General features: G+C 33.0%; 2 protein-coding genes across 2 annotated transcripts; one reads left to right on the top strand and one right to left on the bottom strand.

The window, feature by feature from the left end:
• The first annotated feature begins 1,728 nt into the window (after positions 1-1,728).
• Positions 1,729-2,229, top strand: LOC142504394 (uncharacterized). The gene has a single exon (XM_075617268.1). It carries the CDS (start codon positions 1,729-1,731, stop codon positions 2,227-2,229), a length of 501 nt encoding a protein of 166 aa, XP_075473383.1.
• Positions 2,230-17,241: 15,012 nt separating this feature from the next.
• Positions 17,242-17,670, bottom strand: LOC142504393 (uncharacterized). Its single transcript, XM_075617267.1, has one exon. The coding sequence runs from the start codon at positions 17,668-17,670 to the stop codon at positions 17,242-17,244; it is 429 nt and encodes a 142-aa protein (XP_075473382.1).
• Positions 17,671-22,100: the final 4,430 nt, after the last annotated feature.

The following is a 22,100-nucleotide window of genomic DNA, read 5'->3' as shown; positions in this document are numbered from 1 at the left end:
TCGTCAAATAAAGCTCGAGCTCGCTCGATTATAAACGAACCAAGCTCAAACATTCAAGAGTTCGGCTCGACTCGACTCGATTACATCCCTAAATGCGGGCGATGTCATACGGTTTCACATATCTTTATATATAATACTATCTTGAGAGACGGTCTCACAGATCTTTATTCGCGACTTACAATAGAAACAATATTTTTAACACAAAAAATAATATTTTTTTTATGGATGGACCAAATAGAAGACTCGTCTCACAAAATTAACTTATGAGTTCGTCTCACGAGAATTTTTGTGAAAGTGTTATTTCAAGATGTAGCATAAAAAAACCTAAAAATTAATCATAATACACTTATATTTATACATAAAATTTTAAATTTACTACGTTTAAATTTCCAATAGCATTGCTCTAAAAAACTTTCAATAGCATTACAATTATATAATAATGTACATTGTGTGTCATAAGTTTCAGTAATATATAATCTATTTTGTTTGGTCAATTGTTTTCTCCATTTGACAGATAAGTGAGATTTAAATAAATGATGAAAATCGTACGGGTTCGATTTTTTTTTTTTTCTGTGGGCATAATCGAAATATTTTGGTTCTTGAAATCTACAATACAGAGCATTTTTTTAGTTGTGTTGCGACAGCATATACGGAATATGCACCCCACCAGGGACCATAACTTCCAGCTATCATTTAGATCATATTTAAATTTGAGCGGGTATTTCATAAGTGGTCTCACGGATCTTTATTCGTTAGACGGATCAATCATGTATATATTTACAATAAAAATTAATATATTTGACATAAAAATAATAATTTTTCGTGGATGACTCATATAGAATATCCGTTTCACAAAATTGATCTGTGAGACCGTCTCACAGGAGTTTTTTACTTAAATTTAGGGTCTTAAATATTTAAAAGAATTTAATTATTTTTTACGAATAATATTTTATGAGTAAATCTTCAAATATAAATCGCTAGTACTCAGTCCTTGTGTCATGAAAATTATGTTGTCACTTCTTGATGTTTTTTTTTTTTTGCTTTGTTTGAATTCCCAAATAGAGATAATAACACAGCGATAGTAAAATTTCATTCATATCACGTTTATCATATGCTCATCATGTGTGTCGAGGAGTAATGTCTAATGCAACCATATATAGTGTCATCGTGGACCAATTGATGAAATTGTGATTGTTAGAATATAATATATTATTGTTAGCTCTCAAGGGTAGATTAGTCATTTATTCTTTTTGTGTTTACCCTAAGTATATAAACATATTATCTTTGTATTCTTTATTCAGTTTTACAATACTACGACTTGAGCTTTCCGCTCACTCTCTATTTCTTCATGGTATCAGAGCCTCCATCTCATGGATCTGTCAATCGTAGAGAATAACTGTTAATCTCATCCACAGCTTTCGCGGATCGAACTCCGCGGTGAGTTCGCTGGGGGGTGCGGGGGGCAGCGCGCCACCGCCCGGGGTTCGGGGCGGAGCCCCGATCGATTTTTTTTTGCTGTGTTCGTACAACTTTTCGTTCGTCTAGTTTCTCTTTGGTAATCGACTTCTTCTCTGCATCGTGTTTTGTTTTATTCGTTCGATTTTGTTTGGTTTTGGCATCATGGCTACTCGTAAAGACGATTCTCTTCAGTCAATTAGTGTTCAATTGGATGGAAAATAATTATTCGTATTGGGGTTATGTTATGAAGAATTTCTTGCGGGGAAATCGATGTGGGGCTATGTCACAGGTGTACGAGACAAGCCTACAGACCAGACGAACCCTGATTATGCTGTGTCATTGGATGTTTGGGAGGCAGATAATTCGAAGATTATTACGTGGATTAATAATTCTGTTGCGCACTCAATAGGTGCTCAATTGGCAAAATACGAGACTGCTAAGGAGGTTTGGGATCATCTGGCACGCTTGTATACACAGTCTAATTTTGCCAAACAATATCAATTGGAGATAGATATTCGTGCCCTTCAGCAGAAAGATATGAGCATCCAAGAATTTTATTCTGCCATGTCGTCACTCTGGGATCAATTGGCATTAACAGAATCTGCAGAATTGCGAGCATTCTCACCTTATATTGTTCGGAGAGAAGAACAGCGCTTGGTACAGTTTTTGATGGCACTTCGGAATGATTTTGAGGGTCTGCGTGGGACGATTCTTCATCGTAATCCTCTTCCTTCTGTTGACTCGGTTGTAAGTGAATTGTTAGCTGAATAGATTCGTCTTAAGTCTCACGTTGACAAAGGGACAATCCCGATTACACCATCTGTCTTTGCAGCTCCTCAACGACCTCAAGCTAATCACCAAACAGGTCAAATACGAAGGTTTCTCAAGATGAGTGTGCTTTTTGTAAAGAGAAGGGGCACTGGAAAGCTGCAATGCCCACTATTGTTGAGTAAAGGAAAAGTGCAGCCGCAACAGCAACAACAACGACCACACAACACTCCGTGGAAACCACAGCAGCAACATCAGCCATCTCAGAACAATCCATGGAAACCACAGCAGCAGCAGCAGCCATCTCAGAACACTCCATGGAAACCTGGTAATCCATCAAACCAGTGGACATATCGACCACCTCAGTCTAACAATGCAGTTGCTGCACCGTCTTTGGATCCGCATTTGTTTGAGCAGTTTCAACAGTTCCTCGCTTCACAGCCTCATGCTATGTCAGCTTCTTCACATATAGGTTTGTCATCCTCTGGCACTTCAGGTATATCTTCGTCCATCTGGGTCTTGGATTCAGGAGCATCTCATCATATGTCTCCTGATTTGTCATCTTTTGCTTCTTTGCCTCACAATTCTTCCATTGAAATTGTGACTGCTGATGGTACACCTATGCCATTAGTAGGTGTTGGTTCTCTTGTTACGTGTTGCTTATCTCTTCCCGATGTATACTATATTCCCAATCTTACACTTAATCTTGTTTCGGTCAGTCAATTATGTGAGTCTGGATACTTAGTCTACTTCTCTTCTTCAAATTGTTATGTGCAGGACCCGCGATCCCAGAGGCTGATTGGGACAGGCCGTAGACAGGGGGGACTTTATGTTTTGGATTATCTCAGAGTACTAGATGTTGCAGCATCTAGTGTGGATCTCTCTTCTTTTCGTTTGAGTCAGTCGTCTTCTGTTTTTTATTTATGGCATAATCGTCTAGGACACGTTTCCGCATCTCGTTTGAATTTTTTAGCGTCTACAGGAGCACTAGGAACTTTGAAAAGTCATGATATTTCTGATTGTAGTGGTTGTAAACTGACAAAATTTTCGGCATTACCTTTTTATAAAAGTCTATCTTTTTCTCCTACTCCTTTTGATCTTGTTCATTCAGATGTGTGGGGACCATCTCCTGTTCCCACGAAAGGGGGGTTGAGATATTTTGTTTTTTTATTGATGATTGCACTCGTTATTGTTGGATTTATCTGATGAAACATAGATCTGATTATCTTGCTATTTTCAATGATTTTAAAGCTCTTGTGAAAAATCAACATTCAGCTGTCATCAAGTGTTTTCGTTGTGATTTGGGGGGTGAATACACTTCTAATGATTTTTCGCGTTTGCTTGCTTCTGATGGTACCATACGTCAAACCTCGTGTAGAGAAACTCCTGAACAAAATGGTGTTGCCGAAAGAAAACATAGACATATTGTTGAAACAGCTCGCTCTTTCTTACTGTCTTCTAATGTTCCTAGTGCATTTTGGGGTGAAGCAATTCTTACTGCTGTTCACGTGATCAATAAAATCCCAACTTCACACAATTCAGGTTTGTCACCCTTTGAAAAAATGTATGGTCATGCTCCTGATTATTCTTCATTGCGTGTTTTTGGTTGTGCCTGTTTTGTTCTCCGACCGCAGATCGAGCGCAATAAGTTGTCTCCGCGCTCTGCTCTGTGTGTTTTCCTGGGTTATGGTATTGGTCAAAAAGGGTATCGTTGCTTTGATCCAATTAGTCAAAAACTTTATGTCTCTCGTCATGTTGTGTTTCTTGAACATGTTCCATTCTTTTCTATACCTGTTAGTTCGCATAATATGACACATGCAGATCTTATTCGTATTGACCCTTTCACCTCTGACACCGACGAGACTTTGCCCACGACCACACTAGAGACTCCTGCTCCTCCAAATCCCCCTACAACAACCCAATCATCTCCTGGCATCGCGGATAATCCTCCACTCCGTCAGTCCACTCGGGTTCGTAAGTCTACTCGACTACCTGATTTTGCTTATTCGTGTTATTCTAGCTCTTTCGCTTCATTTGTTGCCTCTGTTCATCGTCTCTCTGAGCCTTTATCCTATAGCGAAGCTGTTGGTAATCCACTTTGGGAGAATGCTATGGCTGAGGAACTGACTGCTCTTCATCATACTCATACATGGGATTTGGTTATGTTGCCACCCGGAAAGCACACCATTGGCTCTCAGTTGGGTCTACAAGATCAAGACCAAATCTGATGGATCTATTGAACGCTACAAAGCTCGTCTTGTTGCTAAAGGTTACTCTCAGAAGCATGGCATGAATTATGAGGAAACATTTGCCCCCGTTGCTAAAATGACGACAGTTCGTACTCTAATTGTTGTTGCTTCTGTACGTCGATGGAAAATCTCTCAGATGGATGTCAAGAATGCTTTCTTGAATGGTGATCTTCATGAAGAAGTTTTTATGGCTCCTCCTCCTGGTGTTGCTCACCAACCTGGTGAAGTTTGTAGACTTCGTAAGGCTCTTTATGGTATCAAACAAGCTCCTCGTGCTTGGTTTGATAAATTTTCTATAGTGATTACTTCGCTTGGGTTTATTCCTAGTCATCATGATTCCGCATTATTTGTCAAGTGTACTCCTGCAGGTCGTATACTTCTGTCTTTATATGTTGATGACATGATAATCACCGGTGATGATATTGATGGTATTGAGGCTTTGAAATCTGAGTTAGCTCGCTGCTTTGCTATGAAGGATTTAGGTTTGCTACGTTACTTTCTAGGAATTGAGGTTGCCTATTCTCCAAAAGGTTATCTTTTATCTCAGTCAAAGTACATAGCAGATCTGTTTGAGCGTGCACGTCTAACTGATAACAGAATAGTTGATACTCCTCTTGAGACCAATGCTCGGTACTCTCTGTCAGATGGACCTCCTTTGCCAGATCCTACCTTATACCGTACTATTGTTGGCAGCTTGGTTTATCTCATTGTGACTCGTCCAGATATTGCGCATGCTGTTCATGTAGTAAGTCAGTTTGTCACTGCACCAACTACAGTTCATTGGGCTGCTGTTCTTCGCATTCTCAGATATCTTCGGGGAACTCAGTTTCAGAGTCTCTTGTTTCCCTCTACTTCCTCCTTAGAGTTGTGTGCATACTCTGATGTTGATTGGGCTGGCGATCCCACGGATCGTAAGTCAACCACTGGCTTCTGTATTTTTCTTGGAGATTCTCTTATCTCTTGGAAAAGTAAGAAACAAGCTGTTATCTCTAGATCTTCTACCGAAGCCGAGTATCGTGCTATGGCTTCAACTACTTGCGAGATTGTTTGGTTACGTTGGTTGCTTGCGAATTTCGGTATTCTTCTTTGTCATCCTACTCCGTTATATTGTGATAATCAGAGTGCAATTCAGATTGCACGCAATTCAGTTTTTCATGAGAGGACAAAGCACATTGAGATCGATTGTCACGCCACTCGTCATCATCTCCAGCTTGGCACCATCACGTTACCTTTCGTTCATTCTTCTCTGCAGATAGCTGATATGTTTACCAAGGCACATTCCGCTTCGCGCTTCCATTTTTTGTCTGACAAACTCTCCATGCTTTTAGCTGTAGCATCGTGAGTTTGAGGGGGATGTTAGAATATAATATATTATTGTTAGCTCTCAAGGGTAGATTAGTCATTTATTCTTTTTGTGTTTACCCTAGGTATATAAACATATTCTCTTTGTATTTTTTATTCAGTTTTACAATACTACGACTTGAGCTTTCAGCTCACTCTCTATTTCTTCAGTGATGATTAAAAAACGAGAAAAACATGAGATCGATTAATTAAAAAAAAAGTATATATGATATCACATTCATCAAGTACACCAAACGATACCTTCTATATTTATATTATTGTATTCATCTCTCATTCATTCCATCCCTTCAATTAACAACGACAATAATCTAACATACAAATAAATATATGACTTTTAATTGTAAATTTTTTAATATACCTTTGTTCATTTAAGTTAACAAATTAAATCAGTAGTTTTTTTTAATGAGTTGTGAGGTCCAGGAATTTAATTCACGTAACATGAATGCATAATTATTGCATGATATGATTTATTTCATGATATTTTTAAAAGTTCATGCATTAAGATTTTTAGGTTTCATTTCGGGCTCGAACAAGAAACGGAAACCGGGGAGTTATTAGAAAAATTATTTTATGAAAGGAGTAATTTTTATTAATCAATATGGAGTGTTTTTAAGTGTATTTTTCAAATGTGGGTTTTTATTGGGTATTTTACCCACATGATTTTATTTTTATCCGGCATGCAAATTTTATCGATATCAAGGGAACTGGAGGTGCTGCACTTTGAGTAGGCAGATCTGGTGGGGTGACACGATCCGAGGACCTTATGATTTTCCGCACATTTATGATTTCATGTTATTGAGAGGATATGAGAATTGTATACACTGTTTTATTTTACTCGTTTTACTCCGATATATTATTATTGGTAATTGCTTACTGAAAATTTTTAAATGATGTTTTTTTTTAAGTAGGATTGCGTGAATGCGATTTATTTAAATGTTATTTCAAAAATGTGAGCTTTGTAAATAAAAAAAATTTCGCGCTTTTAAAATGAGTAGACGTTTCAGTTGGTATCAGAGCAAGGGTCCTGTATAGAGTTGTGTCACCCCCAACTTCTGCAGCTCAGTCTTCAAAGCCTCAAGTCTATAAGTTTTTATGTTTTAAATGTTTTAAATGATTTACTGTTATCACCTGCATGTTTACATGATATATGTTTTACGGGACATGTTTATCCGTCATTATGTTTTGAGATTAGATGCTTTAAAATTTTTATGCATGTTACAACATGAAATGAGAAATTATATGATTTTCATGCATGCTAGCTTTGTGGTAGAATTGGACATGAATAAGAATTTTGCTATTGGGCATTAGGAAAGGTTGGAAATGATTTGACTATATTAATTTCGATTAGTAGTACTGATGTTCTACTCGTGGGTCATATGTTAAACTTAAAAATTATGAATGACTTTGGGACTTGTAGATTTTCTAGGAAATTACTGATTGTTCGTGGTTGCTAGCCGAGTTAATTTTTGAGGAGGCTACTTGAGAGACCGAGACCGAGATGCGGAGTCGCTACCCGGAGTTATTCTGTACGTTCTAAATTTCGAGGATGAAATTTTATTTAAGGGGGGATAGTTGTGAGGTCCAGGAATTTAATTCACGTAACCTGAATGCATGCAATCTAGGATTTTATTTTAATTTATGTGTTTAATTATTTTTATGCATTTTATGCATAATTATTGCATGATAGGATTTATTTCATAATATTATTAAAAGTTCATGCATTAAGATTTTTAGGTTTCATTTCGCGCTCGAACGAGGAACGGAGACCGGGGAGTTATCAGAAAAATTATTTTTTGAAAGGAGTAATTTTTATTAATCAATATGGAGTGTTTTTAAGTGTATTTTTAAAATGTGGGTTTTTATTGGGTATTTTACCCGCATGATTTTATTTTTATCCGGTACGCAAATTTTATCGAAATCGAGGGGACTGGAGGTGCTGGACTCTGAGTAGGCAGATCTGGTAGGGGTGACACGATCCGAGGACCTTATGATTTTCCGCACATTTATGATTTCATGTTATTGAGAGGATATGAGTATTTTATACGCTGTTTTATTTTACTGTGTGATGTTAGAATTTTACTCGTTTTACTCCGATATATTATTGGTAATTGCTTATGAAAATTTTTAAATGATGTTTTTTTTTAAGTAGGATTGCATGCATGCGATTTATTTAAATGTTATTTCAAAAATGTGAGCTTTATAAAATATAAAAAAATATTTTCGCGCTTTTAAAATGAATAGACGTTTCATGAGTTCTTTTTTAATTCATTGTATATCTTAAATGAATTTGGACATTAATCCATGTTGAATTCATTAATTTATCAATGATTTTTCTTTGTTACTACTAAATTTGATTATTAAAATGAGTGGATTTCTTCATGGTTGCTAATGAATATTTAATTTTTCTATCTTATCTTTTCTTTTATTTTACATATAAATACATCACTTTTATAACAAATTAATTTTTAAATATGAACTAAGAAGCATCATACATGATGTAGATATTGAAATATGGTCAAGATTATTTGTAAGAATATTTTTTAACGTAAAATATTAATTGAACTATTCCGTGATTGCGGTTTTACAATAATTTCCTCAGAATATTTTTAAAATGAATTATTTTTAAATTGTGGTTTTGCTACTTGTACCTCTCATTGCTAAGGTAGAAAACATGATGCCGTATATGGATGTAAGCCACTTTATATTTAAAATATAACTGATAAAATTTGTGAGCTCTTCAACTCTATTTTTCAGTTTTTTCATACTATTATAAACACATTATATTATTTTTTATGTATTTTATAATTTATATTTATTAAATTTAAATTATTTTATTAATTAATATCTATAAATTTGTAAAAGTCTTGATATTTATATATAGATGGTAAGAAAGACTAAAAGTTGAAAAATTCTAATAAAATATTTACTATTTCATATATAACTAGTAAATTTTGTGACCTTTCAACTCTATTATATGTTTTCAACTTTCTTAGACTATTAGATTATTATAAAATATTTTTTTAGGAACTTAAGAATTTTTTATGTATTTTAATTATTTTTATTAGTTATTATCAAAAAATTTATGAACCCCTTGATATTTTTATGTAAATGATAAGAAATGTTAAATGATGACAAATTCCAATAAATTGATTTAAGTAATAATTAAATAAATAGTAGCTCAATAATTTAGTAATTTCACTAATGATTATTATGTATTATTATAATATTTTACATAATAATGTTTTTTCCTATTATTATATATTTTGTTATCTAATTTTCAGTTGCGTTCTAAACAAAATATAAATTATGATTGTATTAGCATTATTCTACTATGAAATCATCATATATATTGATTTGTTGTATTATATATATAAAAACAATTTTTCATTTTTTTACACATTAATTAATTTCTCATTATATTTGATGAATTTATATACATAAAAAAACTATTTTCCACATTTCAAAATAACAAAATTATTATTTAATATTACTCACTTATTAAGTTAACTAAGTTACCAATTCATTGTGCATTATTATTATGATTGCAACTTAATGGAGCTTAGGTGAGGACATAGAGTTGTCACCCCCTACAATTAATATTTCTGTTTAAATTATTATTATTAATTAAAATTACTTTGTGTTCGATGAAATTATTTGATTAGTGTGAATATATTTTATTTAGAGAAATGATTTATGAAATTTAAATAACATACATATCGGATTTGTTAGATGCAACAATTATCTATTCTAGGTAGAACAATCGAAACATAACGTTTGAGTTGCTTTATAATTTAAAATATTTTAGTTAACATTTCACTGTTATCATCGGTTATAACTTTTTTGTAAAACGACAAATGCATGATCATACAATTGGTATATATCAGAGCCAAGTCATGAGATCAATTCTCATAGATTTCAAGAGTGTAATATTGGGAGTGAGATTGAGTGTAATAATTATCCTTGCGGGATACATCGATCGAACCATGACGATTGTGCTACTATATCGTTTAAAATATTTAAGTTGCACCGTTACCATCATTTATAGCTTTGGTAAAGCGACAAATGTCTGGTCTTACAATTGATATCAGAGCTAATGTCACGAGTCCGATTATCATTGATTACAAAGAGTACAATTGTTGTGGTACAATAATTGTCTCTGCTGGATAGAGCAATCGAAACGTGATGCTTGAGCTATTGTACGGTTTAAAAAGATTTGAGCTAACGTTTAAATATTGTTATCACAAGTTATAACTTTTGGTAAAACGACAAACGCTATATCCTACAAGATTTATTTTTATCATGACTCAACTAATATTACATTAATTTAACTAAATAATAAAGTTTAAATTTGAAATTTTTTTTTAATATATTAAGTTAAACAATTTATGAAAATTATTCGAGAAAACTTTCATTGACAAAATGTTTCAGTAAACAAAATAAATTATTTAATTATTTTTTTATTTTTTTCAAACCCCGAATAATAAATTCTAAATTATAATTGAAAATTTTGAAATCTCTCGTCATTTTTCTATATCAATTCTTAATTATTTTTGTAATATATGACATTATTCACTAATAAAATATCTATCTGCATCCCTTACCTCGAGAGAGTTTTTTTCTAATATATTATATGCTCTTGAATTTTTATGTATTTTCTCCTATTTTTTATATCAAGTAATTATATCAATAATTTTAAAATTATTGATTACATCACATCTATTTTAATCACTCCATTTTTTTTTTCCAGTTTTTTGTATTTAATATACTTCAAAATTCAGACGTACATTCTTTCTCATTAACAATTAATTCACTCGGTTTCTCCACATTTTATATTACACACACACACACACATATGTATAAACCGAGTGATACTTAAAGAAACAAGAAAAATAAAATAGAGTTAGACCCGAAGCGTGAGCGACTCAAATAAACAAAATAAGAAGACCATAGGAAAAAAACACGCAAACATCAAAGAGATTAATCAAAATAAAATCCGACGACGAAAAACAAACATGGAAATTAATTATAATGATATGATTGCTGAATTTAATCGAAGAAAAAAGCAGAAAAAATAAAATAAAAAGATAAAAAAGACGGTGAAAGATTCGAAAATCATACAAGAAAAATATTAAAGAAACTAAATTATAGTTGTTTAAAATGATAGATAAGCTGTGAAATAATATTTGTTATTGAAATCAGCAATCGTTTGTACTCGAGCAAACGAAATGCAGAAGAATCGGCCGACAGGTTGTACCCATGATGTCAACCAAGAAGAAATCGAGCGACCCATTGATCGAAACAAGTGCAGCCAAATGATCTCATATAAGGTGCTTTTAACCTTCTTGATTGATATCTACTAAATTCTAAACACGGGGTTTTCGAATTTTGATATTTTTTTCGTTGGTTTGTTACGTATTTTAATTTTTGAATTGGGAATTTTCTATTAAACTTTGGGTATTTTTTTTATTATAGGAATTAAGGTTTTTAGGATATTTTCTTATGGGTTTATAATATTGATTCGAATTGGTTGAGTATATACGCTTTATTGTGGTGCAATAATTCCTAAGGTTAGGTAGAGAAATTGAAACGTAATGGTTGAGCTGCTGTAAGGTTTAAAATATTTGAGTCGCATTGTTACCGTCAACTATAACTTTTGGTAAAGCAGTAAGCGCAATCTCCTAAAAATGTTATCAGAGAGGGGTTTCTCGACCTCTTATATTCATATATTCAAATACGTATGTAGGCACATTCAACAAGATTTATATCTTCTCAAAAGAAGATTATAATGAGAGGAAAATACATATGTAGGCACATTATTCCTCCAAGACGATGACATGTGGAATGTCATCACAAAAGATCCAATGAAGATCCTCAAAGCAAACACTGCTATTGCTATCACTGAAGGTGGAACTCAGATGGTGGAAAAGCATCGGTCTGAGTCGACTATCGAGGATATGAAGAATATCAATCTAGACAACGTGGCCAAAGACATCATTTAGAAAACACTGGACAAGAACATGTTCATAAAATCAAGATGTGCTCCACGGATAAAAGAATCTTGGAGAAATTGACCCACTTGTACTAAGGAAATGACCAAAATAAGGAAAAAAACTCATCACTGCCATGCAAAATTTTGACAACGCCAAAATGAATCAGAGAGAAACTTTAGATGAATTTTATGAACGATTTAGTAGTATTGTTATTGAGCTTGTCGTTCTTTGCAAAAAATACACTAACAGTGAGCTTGCTTTGAAGGTAATGCGAGCTGTGCCCCAGGAGTAAGATGTAAAAGCGGTGGCCATTAGGAAATCAAAGGATCTCAACAAGCTCGAGCTGCATGATCTCTTTGCAGACCTCAAGGCCTATGAGTTCGAATTGGGTATCAGGATTGAAGAAAAGTCATCCACATCCTAGCCAACCAAGGCTCCAGCCGCGGTTGTTGTTGCTGTTGGAAATTTATATAGTCTTCGGAACTATTCCAGCTATAAAAATTATTTTGATCAAATCAGAAGCACAGCGGAAACGATTACATCATTTCATAAATTATAATCAAACATATGAATATAAATTAATGATGAATTTAAATAAAATTAGTTTCTAGAAAAACTAACCTTTTTGTAGTTTTTCTTTCTTTTTTTTTTTGTGAATCCGAGATCTGTAGAAACCACAGCCTTCCAGTATAATCTTTTCTATCGATACGGTAGTGTGTGGACACTCAGAAATATACAAACTTAGAAATCAGATTTTATTATTCTCTCAGAGAATATATCATGCTCGAATATATTTTCATCAAATGAAAATATATATATATATATTTTAAATGGCTTTTCTTCAATTGGTTTTTTTTTTTTCGTCTCCACCAATTTCATGAATTGTTCTATATATATAATTGTGATTCAGAAAACAATTCAACAATTAAAAACCATTTTTTATACGTAATTAAAAACCAATTTTTATACGTAATTTAGATTGCATTGATTTTAAATAATGAAAACATTTTACACATGTTAAATTCAACAATAATAATATACAAGTTATCAAATTTGATTTTTTTTTTATTCAATTGAGTTGATCAAATTTGAAAAAAACCTGTATATTTATGATATTATCACGATAATTAAATTTATAATTATATCATAATTATAATTTAAATATAATTAATAACTCATATTAAATTATATTTATATCTAAACCTTTGATGATATGGAAACAAATTTCCATTATCTCGAGTGATTTCTAAATTGCATTTCTTATCCGTCATTAATTTGAAAAGCGTACTGGGGACCATGGACTCATAATTAGAAGCTCCAATAAATTAGATAAATAATTAAACTCTTTAAATAATTTACCCAACTTATTAATTCCATAATTACTCCACTAAAAATATGAAATTGCACTCTTCTTCATTATGAAATATTTACTCTACAAAACGAGTAGTCCATTGATATAATCATTACATATGAATTAATCCTCCATAGACAATTCATAATTGAAGCTAGGAATTTTCCGTTTACCTCTTCAATTACTTCTTATCCTCATTTACCATTAATTCACCAGTGAGTGGTTCAATTTATAATTCAATTATAAATTAATTGGGCCCACACTCAGTTCTAGAATTAACAAATAAGAGAATTATCTTTCTGCTTCTCGCAAGAAGGAATGGATTCCATGTCTGTGAATTCATATTCCCAGCCATTAATTTCAAATGTAAATCTAAAATGCAAGTATTGAGAATGCATAATTGCAAACTTTAAACAAGCAAATCAAGAATCACATTGAAATGAACAGGAGTCTATAATCACTTCAGGATTCAGATTTATTCATATATGATCATCTTTGTGATTTAATTTAAATTTCATAGTAACGGAATTTATTATGAAATGTTTAATTAAACCAGTCCAAGTCCTACATAATCTCATTATATATAAATGTCTCCGTCTAGATGTCTCTACATCGACAGTCCGGATAAGACGGTCACATTCTTAATGTTCATGGGTCACATTAGTGATGCTTTAATTAAAGATCCCATAATTTAATTAATTTCATCACGGACTTAATTTAAGTTTATTATCCATAATTTTAATCCTCTTGTATATATAACTTTTATATATACTAAAATCATGGTTACATCCAATAAACTAGGGATTTTTCTATGATATTTAAGACAATAAATTTCATGTAAATATGTTCAATAATAAATGTCACTTTTATTAATAATATAAAAACATAGTCTAATAACAATGCTTTTAGGATACTATTCCAACAATCTCCCACTTGCCCTAAAGCATATGAGACATGTCTTTAAGTCCCATATTCATCATATGCCTCTCAAACACTTTTGCAGGCAGTGTCTTAGTGAATGGATCGGCGAGGTTGTCACCAGAGACAATCTTGAGAATGGAAACATCACCTCTTTTTACTATCTCTCGGATCAAATGATACTTTCTTTCTATATGCTTCGATCTCTTGTGACTACGAGGTTCCTTTGAATTAGCCACCGCACCACTGTTATCACACCACAAAGTGAGTGGATTATCCATATTTGGAACAACTTCCAAATCATATAGGAACTTCTTAAGCCATACAGCCTCTTTAGCAGCTTCAGAAGTAGCTATGTATTCAGCCTCCATGGTCGAGTCAGCTGTGCTGGATTGTTTTATGCTTCTCCAGATTATGGCACTGTCACCAAGAGTAAACACTGATCCAGATATCGACTTTCGAGAATCTCTGTCTGATTGAAAATCAGAATCAGTGTAGCCGTCTATTTTAAGGTCTCTACCCGAATAAACAAGCATGTAATTTCTCGTTCTCGAAGATACTTGAGAATGTTCTTTACCGCTATCCAATGATCCATACCAGGATTAGACTGAAATCGACTGACTATCCCCACAGCATAACATATGTCTGGTCTAGTGCACATCATTGCGTACATAAGGCTGCCTACTGCAGAGGCATAGGGAATGTGTCTCATGTCCTCAACTTCTTGCGATGTCTTAGGACACTGCTCCTTGGAGAGGATGATTCCATGTCGGGTTGGTAGATAACCTTTCTTGGAATCTTGCATTCTATAACGCAATAACATCTTATCAATATAAGAAGCTTGAGACAATGTCAACAATTTGTTCTTACGATCTCGAACAATTCGAATTCCAAGAACATAATTTGCTTCTCCCAAATCTTTCATTTGGAATTGCTTGGCTAGCCAATCCTTTACTTTAGACAATTTTTCTACATCATTCCCAATGAGTAGAATATCATCTACGTAAAGCACTATGAATACCACATTTCCATCTTTGATGTGTTTGTATATACAAGGCTCATCAACACTTTGATCAAAACCATAAGATTTAATTGTTGCATCAAATCTATGGTTCCAAGATCTTGAGGCTTGCTTTAGTCCATAAATGGATCTAAGTAATTTGCAAACTTTTTGCTCTTGACCTTGTGCTATAAAACCTTCTGGTTGCCTCATGTAGATTTTCTCATCTAGATGACCATTTAGAAAAGCTGTCTTGACATCCATCTGCCATATCTCATAATCAAAATGAGCAGCAATTGAAAGTAAGATGCGGATAGATTTAAGCATGGCTACAGGAGAGAAAGTCTCTTCATAATCGACTCCTTCTTTTTGGGTATAACCCTTTGCAACCAATCTTGCTTTAAAAGTCTCTACTTTCCCATCTGCACCTCTCTTTCTCTTATAGATCCATTTACACCCAATAGGTCTAACCTCTTCAGGTGTATCTACAAGAACCCAGACAGAATTAGAGTACATCGACTCCATTTCTTGGTTCATAGCTTCAAGCCACTTTTCTTTGTCAGGATCTTCCATTGCATGTTGAAATGACAATGGATCATCTTCCACCCCATCAGTGACTGCAACATTTGCCTCTTCGTCTTGACGATAGCGGAGGGGTAGTCTCACTACTCTCCCACTGCGTCGAGGTGAGATTATATCTTGACTTGGTTTAGTGGTATCGTTAGTGGTTTCCTTAACAACATTTGTTGTATGTGGAATGATCTCATCATTTAGTAACTCCTCGAGTACAATCTTACTTCGAGGTTTGAAATCGGTCATATAATCATTTTCAAGAAAAATGGAATTTGTCGATACAATTACCTTTTTTTCTTGAGGATCATAAAACCAACCTCATCTCGTTCCCTTGGCGTATCCCACGAACAAACACACTTTTGAACAGTGGATGCAATTTCCCAGTCTTTCCTTCCAGCACATGTGCTGGGCACCCCCATATGCGAAAATGAGATAAACTAGGTTTTCTCCCGTTCCACAACTCTAGAGGTGTCTTATGGATTGACTTAGATGGCACTGCATTCAAAATGTAAGTGGCCGTCTCTATTGCATAACCCCAAAACGAGATTGGCAGTGAAGAGTAGCTCATCATAGATCTCACCATATCAAGCAAAGTGCGATTTCTCCTTTCAGCAATACCATTTTGCTGAGGGGTACCAGGTGCTGTGAGTTGGTATAAAATACCATGCTCTAGCAAATAATCTTTGAACTCAGTATCAAGATACTCTCCGCCTCGATCGGATCGAAGACATTTCAAAGATTTTCCTAGTTGCCTTTCGGCTTCCACATGAAATTCTTTGAACTTTCCAAAAGTCTCAGATTTTCTATGCATGAGATAAATATATCCATACCTTGAGTAATCATCTATAAAAATGACAAAGTACTCATAACCACCTCTAGCTTGTGTAGTCATAGGACCACATACATCACTATGTATAAGCTCTAGTGGTTCTTTGGCCCTATTGTCCTTTGCAGAGAAAGGTCTCTTAGTCATTTTTCCTTCTAGACAAGATTCACAAACAGGAAGAGTGTCAACATTTAACTCTCTTAAAGGACCATCCTTTACAAGTCTGTTTAATCTTTCTAAGGAAATATGTCCTAACCTTAGGTGCCATAAATATGTTTTATCTTCATGAGAAACCTTTTGCTTTTTAGTTTTAGGATGTTCTACTTTAAATATTTCGACATTAAGCAGTGGTTGTTCATTTAGTCTTAGAATATATAATCCATTTTCCATTAATGCAGTACAAATCATACGTCCATTTCTTAAAATAACAATCTCATTATTATTAAAAGAAAGCGAATAAAATTGTTCATGCAATTTTGATACAGAAATCAAATTTCTCCGAAAACTAGGTATAAAATAAACATTATTCAAAACCAAATATTTATTATTAAATCTGAGTTTAATAACTCCCACTCGTGAATGACCCATCGACAAGCTCTTCATAAGAACTAAGTATCTTTCTTCTTCTCCTTTAGGTCAGCGAGATACTTGGGACAATTTCTCTTCCAGTGACCATCAATCCCACAGTGAAAACATTTTCCTTTGGGCTTTGCAGTGTTGCCTTTCTTTCTGTCATTGGAACTCTTCTAATTCTTTTGCTTTTTCTGAATTCCTTTTCCTTTCCTTTTATTCTTCCTTTTCAAACTAGATTTGGAGGAAGATGACTTATTCTCGACAACATTTGTCTCACCTTCTTGAACTTTTCCAATGGAAATAGCCTCAAAGGTTTGCAACTCGTTGAGCAATTGTGTCATGTTATAATTGAGCTTGTTCATGACATAGTTGCTCTTGAATTGCAGGAAGGTAGGAGGCAATGATTCTAAAATCATACTCACTTGTGTACCATCATCTATAGTCGCACAATGAGTTTCAGCTTCAGTGAAGTAGTTAACCATGTTCAAAACATGCGCACCAACTGATTGCCCTTTTTTCATTTTAGCATTCATAGCATTCTTAATGGCCTCATGCTTAGATTGACTAGATCGCTGGTCAAACATTGCTTGTAGAGAGTCCATTATCTGATAAGCATTCTCTACATGCTCGTGCTTTCATTCTAAGCACGTCATTCATTCCAGCTAACAGGTAGCCTTTTGCTTTATTGTTTGCCGCGATCCATCGATCATAAATTTCTCGTACACTACGAGAAGCATTCAAAGAGGGCTCGGGAGGACATTCCTCCGTTAAGACAAACTTGAGGTTCTCACAGACGAGGGCAATGTTAATGTTACTTTTCCATTTTAAAAAAATTTTCACCAGTCAACTTTTCATTAAGTAAAGCAAGAACGGGACCGGAAGTCATGATTGCTGAAATATAAAAATGACATTTAATCAATTGAACAAATATCATATAAATTTAGGAATAATAAATATGATGTACGATACAATATATTTATTTCACCAATTCCGAGGAAATTTAATCTCGCATTTAACAAGTAGCCTTAGGGTCATACAAATTAAATGATGATTAAATTGAGACTATCTCTATTAATAAATAAAACACTAAGATATCTCATATCTTCACTTTTATTTATTAATTACCATTTAATTTAGCCTAGATACATTTAAACAATTTAATTGCATCTTTATGAGTGTAACCCACAATTTCAGATTTTAAAACTCAATTCATAATTGCCACCTTAGGGTATGTAAAGTATGAATTTAATTAAAATCTTATCCTTTCGGAAACTAAGCCTTGAATTTTGATTTAAATGAAAACCTTCCTTAGGGAGGACGTCTTATGCGTCACTAGGCGCCATTTAAATCTCACGTTGCTTTTGTTAATAGTGGAGGCCGTAGAATTTATTGTCATATATTCTTCTCCCACTCATTATAATAATTAAAGTTTCTCAAACTTTTAATTATTTAATTAATTAAATCATCTAATGATTTAATTAAAAATTACAATCTTCATGTTTTTTTTTATTTAAATACAACATGTGTACATTATCACATAATGAATATATAAAATTTAAATCTTATTTAAACATGATACAAGATACAAAATTAGATAATGTTGAAACTCGTAATTTTCCTTATTATCATTAATTGAAAATAAAATTAACAAATTAAATAAACCGTTTATTTAATTTCAAATTAACTTTATAAATCAATTAATTGTAAAATATTTTAAAAAAATAATAATGATGTAATTTAATTGGGCCCAAAAACGTTGCATCAAGTTAACTTCTTGACCCACAAGTTAATGATGTATTTATAAATCAAACTAACTTCTTGACCCACATTTTTTTTTATTTAAACAAAAAACGTTGCATCAATAAAAAATTCAATGATATAAATTAATTGGGCCCGATATAATTATTATATTAAAAACATGCTGGACCCAATTATTATTATTATAAATTTACGTTTACGTTGCAACAACCTTTTGTCAAAGAAGAACTATTCTTTCTTCTGTGCAAAAAAAAATCTCTTGTTCCAACTCATGTAGGACACGATAATATAAATATATATTTTATCATCTTATTTGATTTGTTCTCATAATTAAGATAATCAAATATCCTCGGCAATTAAAATTTTAACAACTAAATTTATAAGCTTCAACAATAACTCATTATCATAAATTTAAATTCTCGTGATTTATATTCATATGAAAACAAAAGCTCTGATACCATTTGTTGGAAATTTATATAGTCTTCGGAACTATTCCGGCTATAAAAATTATTTTGATCAAATCAGAAGCACAGCGGAAACGATTACATCATTTCATAAATTATAATCAAACATATGAATATAAATTAATGATGAATTTAAATAAAATTAGTTTCTAGAAAAACTAACCTTTTTGTAGAATGTACATTAAATGAAGAAAATTAAAGAATTTCCATGTTATCTAAACAGTGGTTGTTTCGGACACATGAATGGAGATTTCAAGCTGTTTTCAAAATTCATTTAATGCAAATAAACCAAAGATCACTTTGGTGACAACTCCAAGGGTAAGGTTGTAGGTAAGGGTAATGTTATCCATGAACAAAGTTATTATCAAGGATGTGCTGCTAGTTGAAAATCTTTGCTACAACTTGATTAGTATTATCATGTCGTGTGATAATGGTTATTTTGTTGAATTCTACAAGCACACATGCGCTATAAAATCTAGCAATGATGACATCATGCTAACCCGACTAAGAGAACAAAACGCCTATAAAGTTGGATTGATGAACAAATTGTTGCTCTTACATGTTTTGTTGCTTTAAATGCTAATAAACATTGGTCGAACGATACATATGCTTGATCGACACAAAATGATTGACTAGAAACATAGAATTAACTTCAAGAGCCAGTACACTAACAGGCCAGTGTCCAAATCTGGGTTAAGAACTATACGAACCGCCTCCTTGGAATCAGAATATATACAAACAGAAGAAACACCCACCTGTAGACAAAGATCCATACCACAACGAATAGCCAAAATTTCAGCTGCAAGGACACTACCGGGATTACAAATGATAAGCGCATGGACACCTCTAGTTATACCCTGTGAATCTCTAATTTTCGCTCCAACACTGAATTTATTAAGCCTAGTATCGAACCTCACATCAACATCTAGTCGAAATAAGTTAGGGCTAGGCGGATTCCATAAATGATCTGTTGAGATTTGTCAAGTACATATTGAGATAGCATACTTTAATCTAGAATAGCGAACCGAATCTAGAAATGCATAAACCCAATCTACTCTAAATTTCATGTTGTTCTCGATTTTTTTTTTTTACCTCTTGGCTACCACACCATCAATTTCTCCCTTATGAATCTTTAAACATTTTACGTTCATGTTATTTCAGCTCTTTCTTTCTTTCACGGACTTAAATCAGTTGCGCACATTGAAGAACACCTAGGTTTGTCTATCGATGAAAATAAATTTTGCTTATTTATTCATTCGTTTATGCATATGTATATATTGTAGCTAGAAATGAGTCAGTTTTAAATAATGGCTAGAGATTACTTGGCATCTTAACTCAAGTTAAAATAGAATTTGGGTACAAAATATTAAGTTTTTTTTCATATTATTTGAAATGTTACGCAGAACACCGAAATTCTAATTTTACTCCACAAACCATTACAATACTGAGGTCTCCATGTGAAGAAGTACCATACATAAATTTAAATTTGGTGTTAATCACTAGACCCACTACAATCTGACAACAGTCATATTTAATTAACATTATTATTCATTGACGCATATTTGAATGTGTGGACGAAACCAAATTTATATCCTAAAAAGATCACGCTATGATATAAATTTGGGGTTTTGGCTTTATTGTAACGATCCATTACAGGCTCAGTGGACCGCCCATACGGCCCACTGCCCCGATCGACCCAAAGCTATCCCGATCTTGGGCTCCCTCAAAGGGGCATTTTTCCCTCACGGGCTTTCCATAGGCATCGTACGGGTTACTCATAGAACTCCTCCAGCTCATGAACTGGAGTCTGTGCCTTCCCAGAATCGAACCTAAGACCACATGGATATATAGGTACTTAGCACAATCTTGGTACCAATTGAGCTACTTACTACCTATATAAAAGAGTCAATATTGAACATTGTGAATTATCATTTATGCCTTTTGACTTTAAATAATTACTATTTACTACCTATATAAAAAAGCCAATTTTAAATATTGTGAATCGTCATTTATGCCATTTCACTTTTAATAATTATTAAAGAGCCAATATTGAACATTGTGAATTGTCATTTATGCTTTAAAAACTAATAATAACATCCACGTTAGGGTAACTAACAACTATGGATATTTTTTAAAATCGATTTACTCAATATAAGACTTCGGATTTCTCCTGAGAGTGTAATGAATTAATAATTTCACTATGGCATTTTATTCCTTTTTCGTTTCCTTTATTATTTGTGTAAAGTTCTTGGTGCTAAAGTTGCATCTTGTATTATAAAATTTATTTCATCATATGAACAAATGTTATCATATTATTTTTTATAAGTCATTCAAAGAAAGAATCTTATTATTGAGTGGTTGTTTTTATCTTTATAATTTCGGCTCTTGATATCCTTATTTAATTTAATTTACACAGAAAATCCAAATATTCATGTTATTAAATTTAATAACCATCTTTGGAACTCAAATAAATTTAATTTTTGAGAGAACAATTTTTCCCATATATTTACTTTAAACATTTCTTTAAAGTTATTATTAATTACATGCATACTTAGAAATACGTGATGTTATCTTGTTTTTGTGTCTTTTCACATTATTATTACTAATACTAATCATATGTAAAAAAAAAAAAAAAATCGTTCTTCATTTGATAATTTTCATAGCTTAGACATGTCTTTGGAACATTGCATTTAGTCTGAAGTAAATAACTTATTGATATCTGGGAATTGTGCATATTCAACTTGGAAGTTTCTTCGTATCTGAAATGGGTCGGAAATATTCCGAACCATACTAAAAAAGGCAAGAATAAA

The sequence above is a fragment of the Primulina tabacum genome, chromosome 9 (assembly GCF_025594145.1).
Source record: "Primulina tabacum isolate GXHZ01 chromosome 9, ASM2559414v2, whole genome shotgun sequence".
Lineage (NCBI taxonomy): Eukaryota > Viridiplantae > Streptophyta > Magnoliopsida > Lamiales > Gesneriaceae > Primulina > Primulina tabacum.
The sequence above is the reverse complement of the archived record's forward strand: the minus strand, read 5'-3'. Positions and strand labels throughout refer to the sequence as shown.

What these genes read in the sequence shown, in the direction of transcription:
- LOC142504394 (XM_075617268.1), top strand. Translation starts at nt 1,729, where the DNA reads ATGTGGGGCTATGTCACAGGTGTACGAGACAAGCCTACAGACCAGACG.
- LOC142504393 (XM_075617267.1), bottom strand. Translation starts at nt 17,670, where the DNA reads ATGGACTCTCTACAAGCAATGTTTGACCAGCGATCTAGTCAATCTAAG.